Here is a 26,339-nt window from a genome sequence, read left to right on the forward strand (position 1 = left end):
TATATTTTTTATTCTTTTTTTTATTAACATATAATGTGTTATTTGCTTTAGGGGTACAGGTCTGTGAATCATCAGTCTTACACAAGTCACGGCATTCACCATAGCATATACCCTCCCCAATGTCCATAACCCAGCCATCCTATCTCTCCCCATCCTCCATCCCCCAGCAACCCTCAGTTTGTTTCTTGAGATTAAGAGTCTCTTATGGTTTGTCTTTTAAACCAAGTCTGTTCTTGCCTCAAGGCCTTTGTATTGGCTGCTCCTCCCCACTCTACTCTCTTCTTAGACTGCCCCTTGGCTGCCTCGTCTCAGTCCTCAGAAAGACTGCTTTGTCCTTGCTGTCTAAGTGCTCTCCGCTTTCCGCCATCTCTTCTTTGTATGTCTCTTACTGCACTTATCAACATCTGGAATTATCATGTTTATTTTTTCATCTTTAAGATCTGTGTCCCTTCACAGGAAAGCAAGGTCAGTGAGAGCACATCCAATGCTACTCCTGAAAAGTAAGCATTCCAGTATTGAATGAATACATGAATGAATGGATGAGGGAAAGGTCATATTTTGCATTTGAAACACAACTAGAACCGAAAAGAAAATGAGCAGTAGATGAACAGGGATGCAGAAATGTCCCTGAGAAACTGACCCATCTCTTAAAAGACATGTCTCTTTAGTGAGTTATTTTGCTAACTTTCTTTCCATTTGGGATATAATCAATTGCAGTTCTTTTTTCCTTTCATTTCAAGTACTGTGAAGGAGTTGATTTCAAAGATTTAACACATTCTCATCATCAATCTGATAACTCAAACCCTAGTTTGGATCTACAACTGAATTATGTATTGCTTTTACCCTTGCTGAAGTCCCATGACCTTGCAAAGGGTGGCTACTTTCAGAAAAATGTCAGTCTGGTTTCAAAATACATTTTCCAGGACAGTACAACCTTGCTACATGGTTCCATTTTCAGTTCAATATCATTTTATCACATGGAAGTGATGCCAACAGATTGTTTTAGTGGAAAAGTCTTCTGCATTCAAAAATGAATTGAGTTTTTTGGGAAACCAAGTCTGTATTAGAAAAGCAGGACTTTCTTTCCTTCATCTCTCTTCCTGAACTTGAATCAGTTAAACTTAAGGCCACTGAGAAGTAATGCAACATAACTTTGGTATATTTTTGCATGAAATGAAGTTTGTCTTTGGATGCCTTGGGCATCCAAAAAATGAGTCCCTGTAGCAGTGTTTCCCACACTTGGGCTACATCAGGAAGGGTACTGTAAATAGTATTAGCTCTATCACAGCTCTGAGTCAACATGCATAGATGCCTCGGGCTTTGGAAGTTTATTTTTGTGTAGGTAAGTTTCCTGTGGTAGTAAATTGTGGAATAATCCTTCCCACTAGCTAAAATCTTCAATAGAGAGTTTCAAAAGTCAACTTATGAGTTTTCTGTTTAAACCAGTGGTTTTCAAGTTGGGTGATTTTGTCCCCCCAGGGAATATCTGGCAATGTCTGAAGACATTTGTGTTTGTCTACAGCCAGGGGGCAGGGGACTCTATTCTTAATCTCATGAGTAGACACTGGGGTGCTGCTAAACATTCTACAATGTACAAGACAATCCTCCCGAAAAAGAATTATCTGGCCCCAAATGTCAATAGTTGCTGGGGTTGAGAAACCCTAGTGTGACACTGGATTGCTTTTTCCCTTAGGAAAAATGTTATAAATGGTGATAATGTTTCTATCGTATAGGGCTATTTTGACAACGATGGCTATCTGCCATCCATGGTATGCTGCTGTAACTGCATAAACTACATTTCTTAGCATCTCTTGCACCTAGGTATAGCCAAATGGCTACTTCTTACTAGGGAAATGAAAGCAGAAGTGCTAAATGTCATTCCTGGGCCAAAGCTTTCAAGAAACAGCTGTTCCTACCACAGACTCTCTGGCTGGTTATAACATCTGGCTGGCTGGTTATAAACTCTGGCTGGCTGGTTATAAACATCAATGAGTCCCTGTAGCAGTGTTTCCCACACTTGGGCTACATCAGAATCAGTTGGAAGACTTGTTCAACCTCAGATTGTTGAGCTTCACCTCCAGAGTGTCTAATTGAGTGGGTCTGTGGTGGGGCCCAAGAATTTGCTTTTTAAATAAGTTCCCAGGTGGAGCTGATACTGCTGGTTCAGGTACCACACTTTTAGAACCCTTGACTTAGGGACATGATGTCACTATATGGAAAGAGCCTGGTGATATCTGAATTATCCATTTAGAAGAGAAGCATCTTTTCCCGTTTCCATGTTAATATGAGTCAAGAGAGGATTTTACCATTGTGGTTCACCCACTGAATGTTGTGTTTCTGTGCTTATCCTAGAGCTCTCTATGTCCTAAGGCTCTCAACATCTACCTATCCCACCTCTCTCTCCCCTACGTGTCCCTGTAAATAACAAAACACTCTTCTTTTAACAGGTGAGGAAATAGGGGCTGGAAGGGATGGAGTGGCCTAGGTTACACAGTAAATGCTGTGGCTGGTTATTCAATCTGTTTCATTCCCCCTACTGAATATTTAAGTCATAACAAAGATTAAAAAAAAAATCGTGGTTATCTTGAGTTTGAGTTTTAAGGAAAAAGGCAAAGAAGAAAATTTTCTTCCCCTCTCCTAGGCAGAAAATGGATCAGAGGCAATATTTTGAAATAGATATTTTGCCTTTTACTCCTCCTCCCCTACTCTTTCTGCATCATCTCTAGCTCTCTCTCCTTCCTTCTTTTGCTCTTTCTCCCTTTCTTAGCATCAGTCTATTCTAATCTAAATGACCTGTTTTAGATTCTCTAGTCAAAACTCCCATTTCCTCATGCAGCCAAAATTAGCTTCCTGCCAGGAAAAAACAATTGAAAACAATCAGAAGGAAGAAATCTGTTGAGAAAGGATAGCACACAATCCTCCTGAAGGGCATGCATTTAAAAATACTTGTTAACATGCATGCTCTCATGTTTTTCAAATTTAAAAAAACAACTCCAGGCAAGTCCAGTGACTCTCTAGGCACTAAGGGAAGTGGGTGCTGAGTGGGATGGAGGATCCTGTAAACGGAGGGCAAGGCTGTCATTCAACGGCAGGGAACCTGTCCTGGGGTCTACTTCTTTCCTCATGTAGAACCATAGGTCTCTAAAATGGTTCCTGGTGTTTTTGGAAGAAAGAGCCTTCCAGGCAAAATCAGGGGGAGGCTGGGCAGTGGGGCTGAAACCCAGCCCTATTCATAGAGTCTTGGTCTGTCTGTGAAAGACCTGGTAGCCTGAACAGCATTTGCACCTCCCTAGTACATCAGAACTAATGCTGAAAATTCCTAAATTATCTAATGGCTATATGGAAATTTAGCACAGGCATTTTTAAAAGTAACTGCTTCTTGCTCATTTGCACATATAACTTACTTGAGTCAATCTTATTGACTTCTTTTGAACTCTATCCATAGAACCTGAGGGCAGAATTAGAGGGATTTGTGCCTGACATAGACAGACTTATTTTTTTGAACCCTGCTCATGTGTGCTGATAATTTTCTAAGGTTATGTCTACATAATGCCAAAACAAGCAAGCAGTTAGTAAGCAAATTCAGGCAGAAAATGGGGAAAAATAATGTAGTCCATTTGTTTGTCTCAGTGGACAGGTTAATTTGGTTAAAATTATCGATCAGGTATTTGTGATGGCTCTGACATTCTGAACATTCTGAAAAACTGAAATGTACACAGCATGTGCCTGAGTTAAGTGATAAAATTACTTCTGTTTCTGTATCCTAGGAACTTATCCTTGAAACGGGGGGAGGTGGAGCATCTGAGTGGCTTAGTCAGTGAAGTGTCTGCCTTTGGCTCAGGTCATGTTCTCAGGGTCCTGGGATCAAGTCCCACATGGGACTCCCTGCTCAGTGGTGAGTGAGCCTGCTCACTCTCTCCCTCTGCTGCTGCTTCCTCTGCTTGCTCTATCCTTCTCTTTCCCTGTTATATAAATAAATAAAATCTTAGGAAAAAAAAAAAAAGTAAGAAACAGGAAGACGGTGACAAGCACTCTGGATTGTCTCCTTTTATTACTCAGTGTCTTTCAGAAGCTGGCATGCTCTCGTTGGCTTCACTGTCTTACTAGATAGGATGGTTCTTACAAAATTTGGCCACTTTCTCACACTCAATAAATATTTGTCTAAGTTGATTTTTTAAAATATTTTATCTATTTGACAAAGAGGGAGAGATCACAAGTAGGCAGAGAGAGGGGGAAACAGGCTCCCTGCTGAGCAGAGACCCTGATGCTGGGCGCAATCCCGGGACCCTGGGATCATGACCAGAGCTGAAGGCAGAGTCTTAACCCACTGAGCCACCCAGACACTCCCAAGTTGATTTTTGACATTTTGCATGGGTCAGTTTGTCCCAAAGGGGGCACCAATATATTTTCCTCACAAAAACTAGTACTTTGAGTTATAACATTTTGATTTATGTATTTAGTGCCAGGAGTTAGTCACTGCTAGAATGAAGAGTAGAATCTCAACGACTGTCCTTAAATGAAGGAAAAGAGGGGCCTTAGGTCTTGTTTTCCATGAGCATGTTACTAACACTTCCACACTGGACTCAGAGTGTCCTTGGCAGTAATTTGATAGTCAAACCTTTTTTGGAATAAAAACCTCAGTCTCTGATAGGAGGTTCTTCAAACAGCAGTTGTAAGTTGATATGAATCATGTCTCTGTGAAGCCCTAATGGCTGTCTCATCTGCGGTGGTTAAAGAAAGTGATAGAAACTCCCATCTGTTGAGCGTTTCCTAGGTGGCAGTCTGGTGCCAGGCATTTGTATATATTTTATAGTGGTTTTCAACACTGACCATCTAAGGTAAGTATGATTATCCCCATTTTACAGTCAAGGGAGTTGAGATTTGAGGAGGGTTAATCATATAGCTCCATGTGGCTGAGCCAGCATGAAAGCCTGAGCTCACTGCATTTTACCAAACAGTAGTTTATATTTAGAAAATATTGTGGCATGCCAAATAGCAGAATCTAATTTGTTGCTTAAAAATGCAAGAGCTGATAATTTTTATTGTAAATTTATTTTGGAGCAAAATAAAGGATGATAATGTTTGGACCTAATAATAGGAGAAAATAATTCTAAGGGACTGACCGCAGGTCTAAGCTAGATCACAAATGTTCTGAATTTATCATAACCACATACACTTTTCTCAGTATTTGACACTATGAGGACTTAATGGGATCTGCAGTTCATATGGACCTACTATGCCTGTCTACTTTGTCACAACAATGGTGCTCATGGTTATTCATTATTTAAGGCGACTTTTTCTGTGACTGCTTGGTACATTTCCTCCATAAGCTGGTTAACACTGTCCCACTTGAAAACCTCAGAAGATCTACTCCAGTTGTCCACTTTTCTCATTAATGCCTACCCCAGGCCATAGCGAGAGATGAGGGCTCAGTGGAAATTCATCTCCTCTAATGAAGAAAATGTTCTGAGCTTGTGCTGCATTAGCTAGTTAGTGGCCTTGTAGTGGTAAGGAAGATATAGTGCCCTAATTAATTGCACAAGATGTGCCCAGGGCAGGAACGATATATAGTATGGGAAGGTGAGGGAACACTGGAGTCTGGGTAAGGAGGTTGCAAAGGGGTAGGCCTGGCAAGGAATGCTTGACAATATGATGGCATCATCCAGGCTGTCTGTCTCTGGAATTATGAACAAGGGAAGAGGAAAGGTAAGAAAGAGCCTATTGCCTAGAGGGCTCAGATTCTCAAATAACCCTTGTATATACATTTAAAGAAATCTTCCTGACTGATGTAAAAGTCCCAGGGTTTTTAATGAGATCTTACGTTTTTAACTGAAAAACAAACACATCCCTCCAACACAAAGCAAGCAGAGATTTGAAAAATATTCTCAGATCCAAATGATTTTCATGAAGTATTAACAATGTTTACTGTTATCAACACCCAGAGAAGGGTTTTTTTTTTTAGCCAGAAGTGAGTAGGTGAAAAATATTTTCTTTCATTTAAAACATGAAAGATTTTATTTGTTGATCTATTTTTCCTTAAAGTTATTTTTGCTTAGCTCCCATCTGTGGAGCCAGGGAAGCTTGGTCTGAGAGGTGCCCCTTGGACCAGTTCTGGGGTTAGAAGTTCCCAGGCCTCATAGAACAGGAATGGATAGTCCTTAAGTGGTCATTTTAGCGAAATGTACAATTTTAATTGGGTAGAAAATGTCGTAGGTTGTTCATTCATTTGCTTGTTCATCCACCAGTTATTTGTGGAAAGATACTCAGTTTCACCTAATGTGCTGAGTGCTGAGGCACGGAGTGAACCAAAAAAATCAGCATTTGGGCTTACAAAGCTCCTAGTCTAGAAGGGAATGCAGGCAGGCAAGCCAAAATTCATAGTCGAATGTGATGGCTACTGGGAGAGGAGAAGTACTGTGGGCTATGGAGACAGATGAGAGGGACCAACCTAGACTTGTGTTACCAAGGCTTCCTATAGGAAGTGATATCTAAGCCAAGATACAGAGAGAAAAAGGAATTAGTTGAATAGAAGAGCTGAAGGTGGGTGGGTGTGGCCAGGGTTTTGAGGAGAGGGAGAGCTTGTGTGACTAGGAGGAAGGACTTCAGCAAGCTTAAGGAACTGGAAGAAATTCAATAACTGGGTAAACACTGTTATGCTCATCAGATGGCAAATAGAAGAACAAGAAGCAATACTGGCATCTGGGAGGTCCTCAGGCAAAACAGAAGAGGTAGGAGGAATAGATTGAAGAAAGAGGTTCAGAAGAGAAAACCGTGAATTGTGATGATGTTCTGGGAGATGCTTCTCAAACTTTCACGTACACAAGAATTACCCGGAGATCTTGTTAAAAGGCAGGTTTCGATTCAAGAAGCTGTCACGTGATGCTAAAGCTGCTGGTTTGAGAAGCACACTTTTGATTATCAAAGATCAAGAAAACTTGGACGTGTCCCTTTACATGATGCCTGGTAATTGTGGGGCAGTCCTGGTAGCTTACTGGAGCTCCATTAGCTTGGGCAGTAACAGACACAGATTCCTAAGCATTGGTGACACAGTGACTTTCGCTCTTCACTTTCATGAATCCCTCTCACTTTCTTCCTGGCTGTAATTGTTAAGTCAGTTGGGTGAGGCCGCTTTTGAGTCAGTCTCAAATGGGCTCTGACCACGGCATGACTGGTGGCTCACCAAAAAGACACAGAGAAAGGTGGTCTCCTACACCTCCACTGTGGTTCTTAAGTTGTCCTTCCGCAGAACACCGCTGTTCTGTGAGCTGCAGATCATAGTGTTCCCCAACACTTGAATAAGAGTGGCAGTGTTTTCACCACTGAGGGGGAAGAAATGAATGCTAACAGAAAATTTTTCTTAATTGAAGTTTTTCTTCCATGACTTTTTCTTAATCCTTCGATGCTGGCCTCTATTTGAAGGCTAAGAATGAGCACTGGTGGACAATCGAATGAGCAACAACATTAACAGCAAAGCCCAGAGACACCAGTGCTGTTGTCTTCATGGTGACATGAGCTCATGGGTGAAGTTTTATATTATATCTGCACACTGTGGCCACATTTGCCTGGTTCAGACTCTTCCAAGTTCATGCAATAGTACACATCAGGCTTGCGATGTCTCTTCCAAACACAGCAGAAGTGGACAAATTGGAGGAGTACATTCTCTGACATACTGTCAGCCTCCTTCAAGCTGCCCAAGCACTTCCAGGCTCCCCTCCTATTCAGATTATCCCAGCAGCGCTGCACAGAGGTTGTGTAGCCCAGTGGGACGCGGTTTACGAATCACAGCAGTTTCAGGAAGGCTGCCACAGCTCAACAGGGCTTGGCATTTCCCCTCCTTCCAGCAACTCCCTGCTCTTATTTAGTTTTAAATTAAATAAAAATTGCAGCACATGCATTTGAATTAAAACAAGAGGCCTGATCATTGTAATATGCACCACATCAATAGGAAAGCTAATTTGTGCGAAGCACATCTCCTCCTTTAATTTAAACCACAGAGCTCTGCCTCTGGTTTCAAGGGAACTGAGAGCTGGGGCGGGGTAGCTCATGCCAGACATTAACTAGGGCTGTGCTCGAGGGCAGCAGGAACAGTTTCAGGGGAGTTTGGCGTTCCTCTTAAGCCCTTTGTGCAGGGTGTCACACGATACACCACGGCAGTTCGGAACTCCTGGCCTTGAATTTAAAGAAGGTCTTAGAAATGTCTCGGGGTAAACTTCGTAAACTTCGTCCAATTGACTCTAAAAAGCAACCTAGCTACCCAAAAGAGTATTTGCATTATTGAAGGCTTTGCAAGGCAGGGAGACCATTACTGACCTTGAGACCTTTTCTTATTTTAAAGTTCCAAGGCTTTTGTGTGTGTAGATTACTAGTCTATACAAAATAAATCCGGTAAGGTCTGTGCTAGGTGAGAAACTCAATCTGGCTTCTGACGGTTGCTTCACTCAGTTTAATTGGCTCTGGTGGCAAAAGGTGGAGGCCGGGGAAGCGGGTGGCAGCAGTGGTAGTGGGGTCATCCATGAACAATGTGGCTTTCACTCAGAAACATCATCTACTCAGCGCCAAGCCCTTACTCCAAGGCTCGCTGCAGGCCCCACTCACTGCCAGGAGATGAGGAATAAACAGCCAGATCATGTCGCGAACTTTCACCTCAAGGTGGAATTTACATATCTTGGGCACCCTCTTTAGGAAAAATAATAAAAAAAAATATCTTTTACCAGCTTTACACACCATCAGAACACACCTGCAGGACCCATCCAGGGAGCTTGGAAGGTGCCCAGGTGATTGAGGAACACTGATGCTCAAGCTTCGATAGCTTTGTAAGTGAATCCACTTCTGTTTGGCAGGCATTGCTAACTGTTCTGCCCAGTGCCAAAGGCTGTGCATAAGGTGAGGGTAAAGATGATGGGAAAGGATTTATTAAATGGTAGATGTAATTGACTAAGACAGAAAGGTCTAGTTCTTATTTGTCTGGGCTTTGAACCACCTGAGGTGCCCCATCTTAGTGAACCAAATTTAGGCCACACAAAGCCAAGCTCTCTCTCTAGGCAGTAAGGCTCTTAAGGTCAAGGCCAGTATCTTTGTCTTTGTTCATCTAAATACCTATCCAAGGAGTGTGTCAATGAATGACCACTGAAAGAATAGCTGGAGGACTGTGAGTGAGTAAATGTGTAAGTTCATATTCCCATTTTATTTTTAAATTTTTAATTTAAATTCAATTAAGTTAACATATAGTATATTAATAGTCTTAGGGGTAGAATTTAGTGATTTGTCAGTTGCATATAACACCCAGTGATCATTGCATCAAATGCTCTCCTTAATGCCTATCATCCAGTTACCGCATTCCTCCCACTGCCCTCCAGCAACCCTCAGTTTATTATAGTTAAGAGTTTCTTATGGTTAGCAGCCCTCTTTTTATCTTAGTTTTCCTTCCTTTCCCCTATGTTCATCCATTTGCTTTCTTAAATTCCACGTATGAGTGAAATCATATGTCATATGTCTTTCTCTGACTTATTTCACTTAGCATAATACCCTTTAGTTGCATCCACGCCATTGCAAATGACAAGATTTCATTCTTTTTGATGGCTGAGTAACATTCCATTGTGCATATATACCGTATCTTCTTTATCCATTCCTCTGTTGATGGACATCAGGGCTCTTTCCATAGTTTGGCTATTGTGGACATTGCTGCTATAAACATTGGGGTTGAATCACTATTTTTATATCCTTTGGATAATTACCTAGTAGTGTAATTACTAGGTCATAGGGTAGTTCTATTTTTAACTTTTTGAGGAGCTTCCATACTCTTTTCCAGAGTGGCTACACCAGCTTGCATTCCCACCAACAGTGTTGGAGTGTTCGCCTTTCTCCACACCCCCACCAACATCTGTTTTTTTCCTGACTTGTTAATTTTAGCTATACTGACAGATGTGAGGGGTATCTTATTGTGGTTTTCATTTGTATTTCCCTAATGCTGAGTGATGTTGAGCATTTCTTTTCATGTATCTGTTAGCCATTTGCATGTCTTCTTTGGAGAAATGTCTGTTTATTGTCTTCTGCCCACTTCTTAAATGGATTATTTGGTTTTTGGGTATGGAGTTTGATAAAGTCTTTATAGATCTTGAATACTGGCTCTTTATCTGATATGTCATTTGTGAATATCTTCTCCCATTCAGTAGGTTGCCTCTTAATTTGTTGACTGTTGCCTTGCTGTGCAGAAGCTTTTTATCTTGATAAAGTCCCAATAGTTCATTTTTGCTTTTGTTTCCCTTGCCTCTAAAAGTTGCCATGGCCAAAGTTAAAGAGGTTCTCTTGTTCTGTATTCTCCTCTAGGATTTTGATGCTGTCCTCTCTCACATTCAGGTCTTTCATCCATTTTGAGTTTATTTTTGGGAATGGTGTAAGAAAGTGGTCCAGTTTCATTCTTCTGCATGAGATGTCCAATTTTCTCAACACCATTTGTTGAGGTGATTTTTTTTTTCCATTGGATATTCTTTCCTCCTTTGTCAAAGATTAGTTGACCATATAGTTGTGTGTCCATTTCTGGGGCTTTTATTCTGTTCCACTGATCTATGTGTCTGTTTTGGGTCCAGTACCATACTGTCTTGATGATTACAGCCTTATAATTCACCTTGAAGACCAGAAATGCGATGCCTCCAGCTTTGGTATTCTTTTCAACATTGCTTTGGCTATTTGGGGTCTTTTGTGGTTCCATACACATTTTGGAATTGTTTGTTCCAGCTCTGTGAAAAATGCTGATGGTAATTTGATAGGGATTGCATTGAGTGTATAGATTGCTTTGAGTAGCATAGACATTTTAACAGTATTTGTTCTTCTAATCTATGAGCATGCAATATTTTTTGATTCCTTTGCGTCTTCCTCAATTTATTTCGTAAGTGTTCTATAGTTTTTAGAGTACAGATCTTTTACTGCTTTGGTTAGGTTTATTCCTAGGTATCTTAATGGTTTTGGGTGCAATTGTAAACAGGACTGATTCCTTGATTTCTCTATCTGCTGCTTCATTGTTAGTTTATAGAAATGCAACAGACTTCTGTGCATTGGTTTTATATCTTGTAACTTTGCTGGGTTAGTGATCAGTTCTAGCAATTGTTTTGTGGAGTCTTTTGGGTTTTCTACATACAGCATCAAGTCATCTGTGAAGAGTGAAAGTTTGTCTTGTTCTTTTCTGATTTGGATGCCTTCAAATTCTTTTTATTGTCTGATTACCGAGGCTAGGACTTACTATGCTGAACAACAGTGGTGAGAGTGGACATTCCTGTTGTGTTCCTGACCTTAGGGGAAAAGCTTAGTTTTTCTCCATGGAGGATGATATTCCCTGTGGGTCTTTTCATATATGGCTTTTATGATGTTGAGGTATGTTCCCTCTATCCCTACATTGTGGAGAGTTTTTTTCAAGAAAAGATGCTATATTTTGTCAAATGTCTTTTCTGCATCTATCGAGAGGATCATATGGTTGTTATCCTTTCTTTTATTAATGTGGTATATCATGTTGATTGATATGTGGATATTGAACCACCCCTGCAGCCCAGGAATAAATCCTACTTGGTTGTAGTGAATAATCCTTTTAATGTACTGTTGGATCCTATTAGCTACATGCTCCCATTTTAGATAAAGGGTCATTGTTCACAATCTCCAAAGGACTCTGAAAAAATGTTTTCAGCTATGTAAAGAAAGGCTCCATATAAATGTATTGTTGAAGCATGGACAACTAGATTCTTCCAGATGGCTACTAAAAGTCATACTTCTTATTGGATAACCAAAAGTACTCTAGGCATAGTTGAGAACACTATGCTGTATTCTAAAACAAACATTAAAAAAGAAAAAAATTAAATGGGCTCCATGCCCAGCTTGAACTGTAGAGCTTGAACTCACAACCCCGAGATCAAGACATGAGCTAAGGTCAACAGTCAGATGCTTAACTGAATGAGCCACCCAGGCTCCCCAAAGCAAAATATTCTTTAAAGGGACTGTCCTTCTCTTCTGGTTTTCACAAGTGTGGTTGTCATACACTCAGAAAATGCCGGACAATATGTAATGTGATCTGCATCTTTACCTTCTTTCTGGCTTATGTTGCCTTAGTTGACCTTTTAAATTCTTTATTTCTTGACAAACAGATTTAAAACTTTAGATCCTGAGTAAAGTAGAACATGGCAGAATTCATGCAGAAAATCAAAGCTGAGTCTAGAACTTCTTTTTTGAAGAAAAATACTGCACTGCACATGGTGAACTCCCCTGATGCTTCCTATACTCTGATGGGGGTCAGTAGGTGCAGTGTAGAACTTGAACTGATGTGGGAGGGGTGTTACTCACATGTTTGATTTGTTGTGAAATGGACGAGGATCAGGTTTGTGTGAGAGACATATTATATATATTGGGGTTGGCCTATGTTAGGAAGGGCATAGTTTTGATTTAACTTTTATTCTTATGACCTTGAGAGTAAATCTGAAGTAATGTCATGTAGGTGAGAAGGCTCTAATTCAAAATCAAGTGGTTAGGGTTCAAGTCTCATTTTCATCTCTAATTGGTCATAAGATTGTGAGCAAGATACCCAATCTCTCCATGTCTCCCTTATTCTGGCTCTCTCTCTTTTCAATTTGCAGAAAGAGACTAATAATACCTATTCTACCTTGCCCTGGATCTGAGTTTCAAAACATTGCTCATAAAAAGTCTTAGAAAGGTTAGAATGACTTTTGAGTTGAACGATCTAATATTCCATTATATAACCACATAACATTGCAATTTCCTCATTTTCAAGCTAAGAAGATAGCTTCTTAGTGGAAAATCCAATGTTCTATCCACCATGTCAGGGAATATCACCAATATTATTAATTTGTAATTAAGATGGCATTAAAAATAGAAGTAAACCAATCTCTTTTTTTGTACACATTCACTTCAATGTAAAAAACATACAAAACAGAACTCTAGGCAAATCTATAGAAGGAAGTCTACTTTGTCCCAAGATGAATGCAACCCTTGAGGTCAAGCTGCTGAACTGTTAACAGTGAGTGACTGATGTCTGGCAGATGACATGGACGCTCAGTGTGGAAGATAATGGGTGTCATTCTCTGGATTATAATCATACATAGTAGTACATGTCCTGAAAATTTGGCATTATGGTCTTTTTGATGATGGGAATGAACTCATTGGCATTCTCCTGAATTAAATTAATGATATCAACTCCCTTAATGTGATGAGGTTATTGTTTTCCCTCTAGAGGTTTTAGAACAAGGCCAGATAGCAAATATTTTAGGTTTTGTGGGCCATGTGATTTCTGTAGAAACAACTTAACTTTGCCATTGCAATGCAAAAACAGACAAGACAATATGAAACAAAGGTGTGTTTCAACTTTATTTGAACTAGATTTTGTTCAAAGGCCATAGTTTTCTGACTCCCTGTTTTAGAATATCATGAAGATATTATCAAATTCTGGGCCTCCTCACATCTCTTGGCCATACATACTGTATTGTTGGTCTCAATTCAGCACAGTTCTAATCCTACATTTAAGCAAACATAGAAGGTGCCAAACCCTGGAGAAACCATCAAGTCAGGTGGCCATTTGGGCAGACACTTCATATCCCAACATCAAAACTTCACACCTTTCTCAAAATGATCTTTGTAAAATAGAGCATTGTTTAAAATATAATACTTAAGTTTTTAAAAAATAAGCCAGAGTATTTATTCTCCAGAGTAAAACTGATGTTTTGAAGGGAAGGAAGGAAAAGTGCTTTCCAGCTCCTAGAAATGAGTTGCTAAAGTGCAACCCAGTGCTGACATCCTATTTATAAGTGATCAAACTTGCTTTATGTTTTCCCTTAACAGAAGTCAACTCATTTCCTAAGTTCATTGCTGTTCAAGTCAAAGATCACCTACCAGTTCAATTTATCCTCCTTAGGACTCTTCCTGTCATTCTAGCATTTCTGGAAATGGAGGGAAGCACTGTCAGAAGCCTACAGAAGGGCGATTTTAAACTCTGGATTTCCATTTTTTTCATACTTGATTAAATAGCTCATTCTCAACCTCAGAACTACCAACACTTTACTGTGTAGAACAGGCTAGAATGCAATGGAAGGTGAAACAAGCTGTTAACTCCTAGTACTACTTCTGAAAATATGGATTTTGAGACACTTGGGTGGGTTCAAAGTGGAGTCTCCTCTTGCCTTCAGAAATTCCTGCACCACTTCAAGGTTTAGAAATGCTTTTGTCCTTGGCCAAGTTATATAAATCTTTGAGGGCCTCAAAAGTTGCCCTTTTGAGGGCAACTCAAAGCCTCAGTTTCTCCATCTAAAAATGTTTTAATATCTGCTTCATAGAATTGATCTATAGTGAGTGGCAAATAGTAGATATTTAATAAGTGATAGTTTCCTCAGTTTTTCCATATCCCCCCCGTATGCTCCCAATTATATTTACTTGCTCTATTCTGAGAGTATTTCTTTGTTTATTGTACTCTCTCTCATATATTCCCATGAACTGCCCCCGAGTGTAATGTAAATGTATTCATACATAGAAGGCACGTAAGGAATAAGTTCCATGAGTAAGGCAAGACCGATGGTAGGAAAATTGGACAGAAAGAAATCACAATTCCCAGAGTAGTTCAAGGTCAGAAAATTCATTTGGTTTATTTTCTTTTGAAAAAGGAGCCTTCAGGTGTGATTTAAACAGGTAGAACATAAGCTTCTTGAGAGCAGAGAACGTGTCAGTTACATGTGTTTAGAACTGCTCTTGGCATGAGGTGAGTATGCAATTAATACCTGTTTTCTCAAGTAGTAACTGAGCATACTTAGGTATGATTCACTTTTGTATTAACTATGGGAAGTTCCTAGAGTTCTGCATAGGAAAAGAAAGGGATTCTAAGGAGAAGTCTTACAATTGGACAAAGATGGCCCCATTTATACACTATTTATCTTAAAGTACACAATTTGTGAAATGACTGTGCAAATCGCTTGATATGGAAATTCATCTAGAATAGGTTGGGGGAAAGTTGAATACCTATTCTAGGCCAGTTTTGGGCAGATACTGTATTTTCCAAAAAAAAATCCCTTTAGTTTCATTTTCCTTTTGGAAAGAAATCCCACTATTGCTCAGAACTTAGAATATCCGCATGGTACTAGGCACCATGGGGTAAAGAGTAGTAGATACAATGGGGTAAGAAGAGCAGGAGATCCCCCTGTTTCCTGAGGCTGCTTTCCATGTGCTGTAAAAGTGTGAGACAACAGGAGCACTAGCGCATAACATAGTTCACATACCTGAAAACATCATCATGTGCTGAAAATTCCAGGGGATCTTCTGTTTCCGGCCCAGATTCAGGAGGAAGGAGAGGGGATATATGTTGCAGGCTCTGGCAACAAAAATTGCAAGCTATAGATAAGCACAGGAAAACATTGAGGAAAATCTCCTTGCAATGAGGCTGTGAGTCCTCGAGCTTTATTATGTTCTTAAGCTTCTCTGTTTTATGGCCCAGAAAACAGGGATAAATATGTCAATACCTGTGTGTCCAACTTCGCTTCCAAAATTCATCCTTAAATGTCAATTCTTTTCCAGAAATAGCAGAGAACTCTGCTTTTCTTTGAATATCTACTTGGTTTAGAATTGTTAATCCTGTACCATTTCAATCACTGTAAATCTTCTCATCACATTTATGTTGCTGATGCCTGACTCTTCACTCAACTCTGCTGCAAAATGTGAGGCAGAGACCATTCAGAGGCTGGGGCATTATTTTCTCAAGCAGCACTTTAGAAAGGGTAAATGTATTTCTGCTTATAATAGCCATCTTACTTTCTATCAGGTTGTACTCTCTGTATCTGGGAAACTTCACTTACTTTTTTTCTCTTAGTGGATTTAATTTGACAGGAATTACCTGTCTAAATGTATAATATAACTCCTCTAGGAAATATTTTGCTAACGTTCAGTATTTACAGGTTAAATTCTACAAAAATACTGGTAGTAGTCATCTTTTCCCTTTCGTCACCCAGGACTCCTTCCCTGAGAGTCTTTAGATTCTTTTTTGTCCTCAGATGGGATGGAATTACGTGGGAAAAGGGAGCTTCCATTTAAGATGTAGGTTTTAGATGAGATTGGAGTGTTAAGTTGAACGTTCACTGAAAAGAGGACAGAAGGCAAAAGTAGGTGCTTATTAGAACAGGGCTTACAGAAGAGGGGTCAGCTCTCCTGGCTGTCAGGATCACATGCCCGTGATCTGATGGGGCATCTGCCCATTTTCCAAAGGACAACAGTTGCTGACTGTCCTTGGGGACATCCCTAGCAGCTCAGTATCCCGTCAAGTAGACATCTGTTCTTATTGGGGAATGCTTACACACCAGGCCTAGAGCTACAAAAGTCCTTTGCATTAAAAAGGAGGTCTGGTTTAAAAAAAAAAATAGGAGGTGTAGAGTTTATCTTATTTTACTTATAGGAAAGGGTGATCTTATTAAAATAAACTCACATGTACACAAACGTAAGACATTGAATCACATCTATAATGTTAATTTCATCTACTCTTTACTTTGTATCCTATTTTCAAAGTCCTCACTGGAAAAGAGATTTTACCAACTTGTGATGAAAATATTTCTGAAGCTTAATAATCCTGGCTGTATTCGGTTATACTCTAATGCAGATTAAGTATATTTCTCTGAAATTAATGGATTGATATATTTTTATCTAAATGATTCATAATTTAAAAACATACTTTGAATATTCAAGAAATAAATATATTTTGAATATTTATTTTTTGAGTATTCTATTCTTCAGTTTTCTCTCTTTATTTCTCTCAGTATTTCCCAAATTTCTTATCTTGAAATGGAAGCATTTAATAAAGGTCCCAATTCTTAGGATCTTTTCCCTCCTACTAGAAATTACATATCTGCCATGAATTTGAGCCTTGCAATAAACTTGAAGAAATTACTTAAACAATTTAACAGAGTAATCAGTAAGCGTAAGTAGTTTGCTCTTTTCCCTCATCACTCCATGTTCTGTATTTCAAAGGATACAAAGGCTCCAAGTATAAAAAGAGCATTAAAGATATGATTCTGGAACGTGAACAGCGCCAGGCCCATGTAACAGAAGATGACATTCTCGCCCAAGAAGTTCATAAATTCAAACAACTGAAAACAAAACAGAAACCAAAACCATTAATTATGACTCAGGTGTGAATTCACTTAATATCTTGTAACTGTTTTGGTAAGTGGATGTTTCTCTTGTGCCTGGGAAGGCCTTGTGCTCCACTTCTGGAGGGGTATAGGACCTCTGACTACCCTGTCAGGCCCTCTGACTCTACCCTTGCTCTCTACCCAGTGACAGATGTGGAAGTCACGTTAACATCCCATCTTCCTTTCCAAATGCAAGGCTGCTAGAAATACACCTGGGTGTATTAGTCAGCATCATCCTCCATGGAACAATTCCTACTAGGATGATAGAATATCCTTGTTATAGAAATCTGCATGATTGCTTAAGGTGTACCATAGGAAAGGATGCAAAGATCGTTTAGTTTCTTCTGATATCACTCAGTAGATGTCCTTGAGTTCCTAGGCCCTGAAAACTTCAAAAAAAGTTTTAGCTAAATTACCTTCCTCAGGCAGGCAGGAGAGACAAACTTGGAAAACTTGGAAACTTGGACTAAGAATGAATGTCAATTATATTTCAACATTAGAATGATCAGTATATTTCAAACCCCAGACAATGAGACTCATTAAATTGACTGATGTACGTATATCCATTAAATGTCTACAATTTCTAGCTGGTAAAAGGAAAATGATTAATCCCAGGGATCAGTTTATGCAATGAGAACACAATAGATACATCAAATGCAGTCAGAGGAATAGAGTAATAACACGCTATGCAGAGAGAAGTTCCCAAGAGTTATTCTTAGATCATTAACTAAACAATTTAAGTTCAGCATGACAAACGTTCTCTAACTTCCAGATTAGAAGTAAAAGGGAAATGTGTCCAGAGGCTACAACAAACACACATTTGGAAGAGACTTTATGTTCCAGAATTTTCATTTGGAAGCTTGTGAAACTTCTGAAACTTCATTCTCAACCTTACATAAATCACCATGTTAGGTAAACGTCTCTGGAAGCATTTCTCTTGACTTTTTAAGGACTCATTATTTTTTCACCTAATGTATTTACAGCCTCACAAATAATGCCCAATACCTGCTTACCGATAGTTGACAGAAAGAAAAGCAGAATCTTGTCAGAAACATTATTTAAAGCCAGTAATAGAAACAAAGGATTAAAAAAGACACACTCCTGTGGTACAAGATGGTCTTTCTGCAGTGGCAGTCATCATTAACTATCCTGAGGACTTGTTTCACATTCTAGATCAGCTCATCTTAACAAACACTGTCACCCAAATAACCACAAAAACTTGAAAACCTGGGAGAAAATACAGGGACTGGGGAACTCTTTGCTACCTCCTCATATCTGTACTTTTTCAGAAAGTGAGATTTGGCTACTGTCTTAATCTGCTCTGCCTGCCATAGCAAAATACTATAGACTGGCTGGTTAAAACAACAGAGATTTATTTCTTATAGTTCTGGAAGCTGAGAAGTCCAAGTTCAAAAGGTCAAGTCAGCCAATTAGGTTTTGATGAGAATCCTCTTCCTGGTTTGCAAATAGCAGCCTGCTTGCTGAATCCTCACATGGCAGAGAGATCTCTCTCATATCTCTTCTTTTTTTTTTTTTACATTTATTTATTTATTTTTTATTTTTTATAAACATATATTTTTATCCCTAGGGGTACAGGTCTGTGAATCGCCAGGTTACACACTTCACAGCACTCACCATAGCACAAACCCTCCCCAATGTCCATAACCCCACCCCCCTCTCCCAAACCCCCCTCCCCCCAGCAACCCTGAGTTTGTTTTGTGAGATCAAGAGTCACTTATGGTTTGTCTCCCTCCCAATCCCATCTTGTTTCATTTATTCTTCTCCTACCTCCTTCACCCCCCATGTTGCATCTCCACTTCCTCATATCAGGGAGATCATATGATAGTTGTCTTTCTCTTATTGACTTATTTCGCTAAGCATGATACCCTTTAGTTCCATCCACGTCGTCGCAAATGGCAAGATTTCATTTCTTTTGATGGCTGCATAGTATTCCATTGTGTATATATACATCACATCTTCTTTATCCATTCATCTGTTGATGGACATCTAGGCTCTTTCCATAGCTTGGCTATTGTGGACATTGCTGCTATAAACATTTGGGTGCACGTGCCCCTTCGGATCACTACGTTTGTATCTTTAGGGTAAATACCCAGTAGTGCAATTGCTGGGTTATAGGGTAGTTCTATTTTCAACATTTTGAGGAACCTCCATGCTGTTTTCCAGAGTGGTTGCACCAGCTTGCATTCCCACCAACAGTGTAGGAGGGTTCCCCTTTCTCGGCATCCTCGCCAGCATCTGTCATTTCCTGACTTGTTAATTTTAGCCATTCTGACTGGTGTGAGGTGATATCTCATTGTGGTTTTGATTTGTATTTCCCTGATGCCAAGTGATATGGAGCACTTTTTCATGTGTCTGTTGGCCTCTCATATCTCTTCTTATAAGGGCACTAATCTCATTCATGAAGGCTCCACCCTCATTACCTAATCAGCTCCCCGAAGCCCCACCTTTAACATACCACCACATAGGAGATTAGGACTTCAACATATGAAATTGGTTGGGGGAAGGGCAAACATTAAGCTATGGTGCAGCTATCCAGTTTTAAACATTAACGAACACATGCAAGATTAAATTCATAGAGCTTCTTCTCCGATCCCTTCCCAAGTACTGGAGAGGGGACATCTTGCCATCTAGGATCTATTTAGCTCCTTCTTGGTGGTCACACTCCAATTTCCTTCTGGGGTCCACCTTCTTCCCTACTCTCAGCTCACATGTTTAAACCTCCACAGTTCAGATATGGGGTATATGATTTAGGACTAAACCACTCAAATCAATGTATTTCTTTAGCTAGCATCTTTGGTTCAGAAGTGGGTGTGGTGCATTCAGAGCCAAAGAAATACAATGAGACCTGGCAGGAAATGCCAGGACAACCCCCACCCCCCCAGCTTTTCATGGTGTGAGAAAGTAGGATGCAGGCTAGGGAGCTGTGGCTAGCCATCTCATGCTCCTAGGGGAAACAGCTGTCTAAAAGAGAAGCCATGTCCTGACCACACCACTTAAATCTGTATTCAGCCTCTCCCGAAGCAAAATCTACCCTTGAAAAAAACAACAACAAAAAAACCCCACTTTTTTTGTTCTAAGTGAGGTTTCTATTACTTAAAATGATACATATTCCTTCACAGTCCTGTACCAGTTTAACAACAAAAAAACCCAAAACACCTCTCTGACTTAATATGGGTTATCAAAAAGGGTAGGTGATCAACTTTTGGACTTTTTTCAAATAGCAGCAAAGTCAGTTACCCCTGCCCCCCCCCCCCCCTACTGCCCCCCCCCCCCCCCCATTTCAATCTATTCCTCACATTAAGGGGAATTTTTTTTTTTCCTTTTCTGTTGGTTGTTGAGATGTGATGGAATTTGTTCTATACATTTTACATGGAGACCCATGGTATGAAATATTTGTTTAGAATTTGCTTCCTTTGGAAAACCCAGGATTTTAACTTGTAGTCACTTGGTTTATTGAAATCTAGCACTGGCTAGAATTATAAGTAACTGTTTATATACACACTGCACAGAAGTTCCATTTTCCAGATAGGTCCATTTGTAGACCATTTCTAGACCTGTTCTTGGTTTCCATTGTTACTTATTCCTCTACCAATACCATGTCTTTGTAAATAACGTAGATCCATAATACATTATAATAATCCATGGCTTTAGTTTGTTCACATACTCTACCTTCTGAGTCCTCCTGATTATGTTTGCATGTTAAAAAAATGGTTTTTATGCTTAGTCACTTAGAAAAATGTTTAAATCATATGTTTACAATTTCAGATTAAATAAGAGAATATTACCAGCACCAAGAATTACTCTTGTTCCCCTTCCCACTTATACTTCCACACCCCAATACACTGCTATTAGCACTTCAAATGCTTTTTCTTTACCTATTAAGATGAACATATAGTAGCTTGTTCTTTCATTGTTTTAAGGTAGTTAATTACATTAACTGATTTCCAAATGCTGAAACAATCTTGCGTTTCTGCAATAAACCCTACTTGGTCATGATGCATTATCCTTTTTTTATACATCACTAGAATTAATTTGCTAATATTAAGATTTTTTGTGTATATGTCACAAAAGACTATCTTATAATGCTCCTTTCTTGCATAGTCTTTACCGGATTGTATTATCAAAGTTGCTGATGATTGATAAAACAGGTTCCTGTTGTCTTCCTTTAAAAACTTCTAAGAATTCTGGGCTTGGAGTTTTCTTTGCTGGAAGACATTTAACTACAGATACAAGTAATAGATACAGGATTATTTAGATTTTCTATTTATTTTTGTATTAGTTATAGTAAGTTGTGTTCACTGTATCTAAATTTTCACATTTACTGGCATAGAGTTGTTTGTAATATCTTCAATATCTTAGTCTGTAGTTATGTCTTTCCCCCAATACTGATAATTTGTGTCTTTTCTTCCTTATAAATCTTGTTAGAGAGTTATCAGTTTTATGAGTGCTTCCAAGAAGCAAATTCAGTTTTGTTGATTTTTCTGTATTCTGCTTTCTCCTCACCATTTCATTAATTTCTCTATTATTTTTATTATTTCTCATATTCAACATACTTTAGTTTAATTTGTTTTTATTTGATATCTTGGCCCTTCAAGTCCTAGATGATGTGGTTACTTGTCAATTCTTTTGAACATCTGCTTTTCTGCTTTCTTTATCCAACTTTTCTGGTTGCTTTCTAAAGCAAAGCTGTTCTTGCATGTTAATTTTTTTTAGGTGAATAATATCATTTTTGTCAATTTCCTGCCCAGAGTCTTATGATATTTTATTTTGTAACACACAGAATATATGAATATCAATTTAGAGAGAATGACAATTTTATAATATCATTGGGAGAAAATATAGAGTGTTGAGAAAGATTGAAGAAAAATTTGACTGATTTGGAAAAAATAACCAAAACTAAAGAGAGATTCTTAACTCCCTTATTTTATTTTATTTTATTTTTTATAAACATATAATACATTTTTATCCCCAGGGGTACAGGTCTGTGAATCGCCAGGTTTACACACTTCACAGCACTCACCTTAGCACATACCCTCCCCAATGTCCATAATCCCACCCCCCCAACCCCCCTCCCCCCATCAACCCTCAGTTTGTTTTGTGAGATGAAGAGTCACTTATGGTTTGTCTCCCTCCCAATCCCATCTTGTTTCATTTACTCTTCTCCTACCCCCTTCACCCCCCATGTTGCATCTCCTCTCCCTCATATCAGGGAGATCATATGATAGTTGTCTTTCTCCGATTGACTTATTTTGCTAAGCATGATACCCTTTAGTTCCATCCACGTCATCGCAAATGGCAAGATTTCATTTCTTTTGATGGCTGCATAGTATTCCATTGTGTATATATACCACATCCTCTTTATCCATTCATCTGTTGATGGACATCTAGGTTCTTTCCATAGTTTGGCTATTGTAGACATTGCTGCTATAAACATTCGGGTGCACGTGCCCCTTCGGATCACTATGTTTGTATCTTTAGGGTAAATACCCAGTAGTGCAATTGCTGGGTCATAGGGTAGTTCTATTTTCAACATTTTGAGGAACCTCCATGCTGTTTTCCAGAGTGGTTGCACCACTCAACAGTGTAGGGGGGTTCCCCTTTCTCGGCATCCTCACCAGCATCTCTCATTTCCTGACTTGTTAATTTTAGCCATTCTGACTGGTGTAAGGTGATATCTCATTGTGGTTTTGATTTGTATTTCCCTGATGCCTAGTGATATGGAGCACTTTTTCATGTGTCTGTTGGCCATCTGGATGTCTTCTTTGCAAAAACATCTGTTCATGTCTTCTGCCCATTTCTTGATTGGATTATTTGTTCTTTGGGTGTTGAGTTTGCTAAGTTCTTTATAGATTTTGGACACTAGCCCTTTATCTGATATGTCGTTTGCAAACGTCTTCTCCCATTCTGTCAGTTGTCTTTTGGTTTTGTTAACTGTTTCCTTTGCTGTGCAAAAGCTTTTGATCTTGATAAAATCCCAATAGTTTATTTTGCCCTTGCTTCCCTTGCCTTTGGCGATGTTTCTAGGAGGATGTTGCTGCGGCTGAGGTCAAAGAGGTTGCTGCCTGTGTTCTCTTCAAGGATTTTGATGGATTCCTTTCTCACATTGAGGTCCTTCATCCATTTTGAGTCTATTTTCGTGTGTGGTGTAAGGAAATGGTCTAATTTCATTTTTTTGCATGTGGCTGTCCAATTTTCCCAACACCATTTATTGAAGAGGTTGTCTTTTTTCCATTGGACATTCTTTCCTGCTTTGTCGAAGATTAGTTGACTATAGAGTTGAGGGTCTATTTCTGGGCTCTCTATTCTGTTCCATTGATCTATGTGTCTGTTTTTGTGCCAGTACCATACTGTCTTGATGATGACAGCTTTGTAATAGAGCTTGAAGTCTGGAACTGTGATGCCACCAACTTTGGCTTTCTTTTTCAATATTCCTTTGGCTATTCGAGGTCTTTTCTGGTTCCATATAAATTTTAGGATTATTTGTTCCATTTCTTTGAAAAAAATGGATGGTACTTTGATAGGAATTGCATTAAATGTGTAGATTGCTTTAGGTAACATAGACATTTTCACAATATTTGTTCTTCCAATCCAGGAGCATGGAACATTTTTCCATTTCTTTGTGTCTTCCTCAATTTCTTTCATGAGTACTTTATAGTTTTCTGGGTATAGATTCTTAGCCTCTTTGGTTAGGTTTATTCCTAAGTATCTTATAGTTTTGGGTGCAATTGTAAATGGGATTGACTCCTTAATTTCTCTTTCTTCTGCCTTGTTGTTGGTGTAGAGAAATGCAACTGATTTCTCTGCATTGATTTTATATCCTGACACTTTACTGAATTCCTGTACAAGTTCTAGCAGTTTTGGAGTGGAGTCTTTTGGGTTTTCCACATATAGTATCATATCATCTGCGAAGAGTGATAGTTTGACTTCTTCTTTGCCGATTTGGATGCCTTTAATTTCCTTTTGTTGTCTGATTGCTGAGGCTAGGACTTCTAGTACTATGTTGAATAGCAGTGGTGATAATGGACATCCCTGCCATGTTCCTGACCTTAGCAGAAAAGCTTTCAGTTTTTCTCCATGGAGAATGATATTTGCGGTGGGATTTTCATAGATGGCTTTAATAATATTGAGGTATGTGCCCTCTATCCCTACACTTTGAAGAGTTTTGATCAGGAAGGGATGCTGTACTTTGTCAAATGCTTTTTCCGCATCTATGGAGAGTATCATATGGTTCTTGTTCTTTCTTTTATTAATGTGTTGTATCACATTGATTGATTTGCGGATGTTGAACCAACCTTGCAGCCCTGGAATAAATCCCACTTGGTCGTGGTGAATAATCCTTATAATGTACTGCTGAATCCTATTGGCTAGTATTTTGGTGAGAATTTTTGCATCTGTGTTTATCAAGGATATTGGTCTGTAGTTCTCTTTTTTGATGGGATCCTTGTCTGGCTTTGGGATCAAGGTGATGCTGGCCTCATAAAATGAGTTTGGAAGTTTTCCTTCCATTTCTATTTTTTGGAACAGTTTCAGGAGAATAGGAATTAGTTCTTCTTTAAATGTTTGGTAGAATTCCCCTGGGAAGCCATCTAGCCCTGGGCTTTTGTTTGTTTGGAGCTTTTTGATGACTGTTTCAATCTCCTTACTGGTTATGGGTCTGTTCAGGCTTTCTCTTTCTTCCTGGTTCAGTTGTGGTAGTTTATATGTCTCTAGGAATGCATCCATTTCTTCCAGATTGTCAAATTTGTTGGCATAGAGCTGCTCATAGTATGTTCTTATAATTGTCTGTATTTCTTTGGTGTTAGTTGTGATCTCTCCTCTTTCATTCATGATTTTATTGATTTGGGTCCTTTCTCTTTTCTTTTTGATAAGTCTGGCCAGGGGTTTATCAATCTTATTAATTCTTTCAAAGAACCAGCTCCTAGTTTTGTTGATGTGTTCTATTGTTTTTTGGTTTCTATTTCATTGATTTCTGCTCTGATCTTTATGATTTCTCTTCTCCTGCTGGGTTTAGGGTTTCTTTCTTGTTCTTTCTCCAGCTCCTTTAGGTGTAGGGTTAGGTTGTGTACCTGAGACCTTTCTTGTTTCTTGAGAAAGGCTTGTTCCACTATATATTTTCCTCTCAGGACTGCCTTTGTTGTGTCCCACAGATTTTGAACTGTTGTGTTTTCATTATCATTTGTTTCCATGAATTTTTTCAATTCTTCTTTAATTTCCTGGTTTACCCATTCATTCTTTAGAAGGATGCTGTTTAGTCTCCATGTATTTGGGTTCTTTCCAAATTTCCTCTTGTGATTGAGTTCTAGCTTCAGAGTATTGTGGTCTGAAAATATGCAGGGAATGATCCCAATCTTTTGATACCGGTTGAGACCTGATTTAGGACCGAGGATGTGATCTATTCTGGAGAATGTTCCATGTGCACTAGAGAAGAAAGTGTATTCTGTTGCTTTGGGATGAAATGTTCTGAATAGATCTGTGATGTCCATCTGGTCCATTGTGTAATTTAAGGCCTTTATTTCCTTGTTTATCTTTTGCTTGGATGATCTGTCCATTTCAGTGAGGGGAGTGTTAAAGTCCCCTACTATTATTGTATTATTGTCGATGTGTTTCTTTGATTTTGTTATTAATTGGTTTATATAGTTGGCTGCTCCGTTAGGGGCATAGATATTTAAAATTGTTATACCTTCTTGTTGGACAGATCCTTTGAGTATGATATAGTGTCCTTCCTCATCTCTTATTATAGTCTTTGGCTTACAATCTAATTGATCTGATATAAGGAATGCCACTCCTGCTTTCTTCTGATGTCCATTAGCATGGTAAATTCTTTTCCACCCCCTCACTTTAAATCTGGAGGTGTCCTCGAGTTTAAAATGAGTTTCTTGTAGGCAACATATAGATGGGTTTTGTTTTTTTATCCATTCTGATACCCTGTGTCTTTTGATTGGGGCATTTAGCCCATTTACATTCAGGGTAACTACTAAGAGATATGAATTTAGTGCCATTGTATTGCCTGTAAGGTGACTGTTATTGTATATTGTCTCTGTTCCTTTCTGATCTACTACTTTTAGGCTCTCTCTTTGCTTAGAGGACCCCTTTCAATATTTCCTGTAGAGCTGGTTTGGTGTTTGCAAATTCTTTCAGTTTTTGTTTGTCCTGGAAGCTTTT

General features: G+C 39.0%; 1 protein-coding gene across 2 annotated transcripts in view; it reads right to left on the reverse strand.

Annotated features, from left to right (window-relative positions):
* Nucleotides 1-26,339, reverse strand: part of SLC9A9 (solute carrier family 9 member A9) — a 538,337-nt gene that overhangs the window by 202,757 nt on the left and 309,241 nt on the right. For both annotated transcript variants that reach the window (XM_032852421.1, XM_032852422.1), the window contains exons 10-11: nucleotides 16,998-17,111; nucleotides 15,258-15,369 (exon numbers count right to left, since the gene is read on the reverse strand). In XM_032852421.1, coding sequence (XP_032708312.1) covers nucleotides 15,258-15,369; nucleotides 16,998-17,111 — 226 coding nt within the window. The remainder of the gene's footprint in view (nucleotides 1-15,257; nucleotides 15,370-16,997; nucleotides 17,112-26,339) is intronic.

This window comes from Lontra canadensis, unplaced genomic scaffold (assembly GCF_010015895.1).
Source record: "Lontra canadensis isolate GAN:19392208 unplaced genomic scaffold, GSC_riverotter_1.0 scaffold6, whole genome shotgun sequence".
NCBI classification, from domain to species: Eukaryota; Metazoa; Chordata; class Mammalia; order Carnivora; family Mustelidae; genus Lontra; species Lontra canadensis.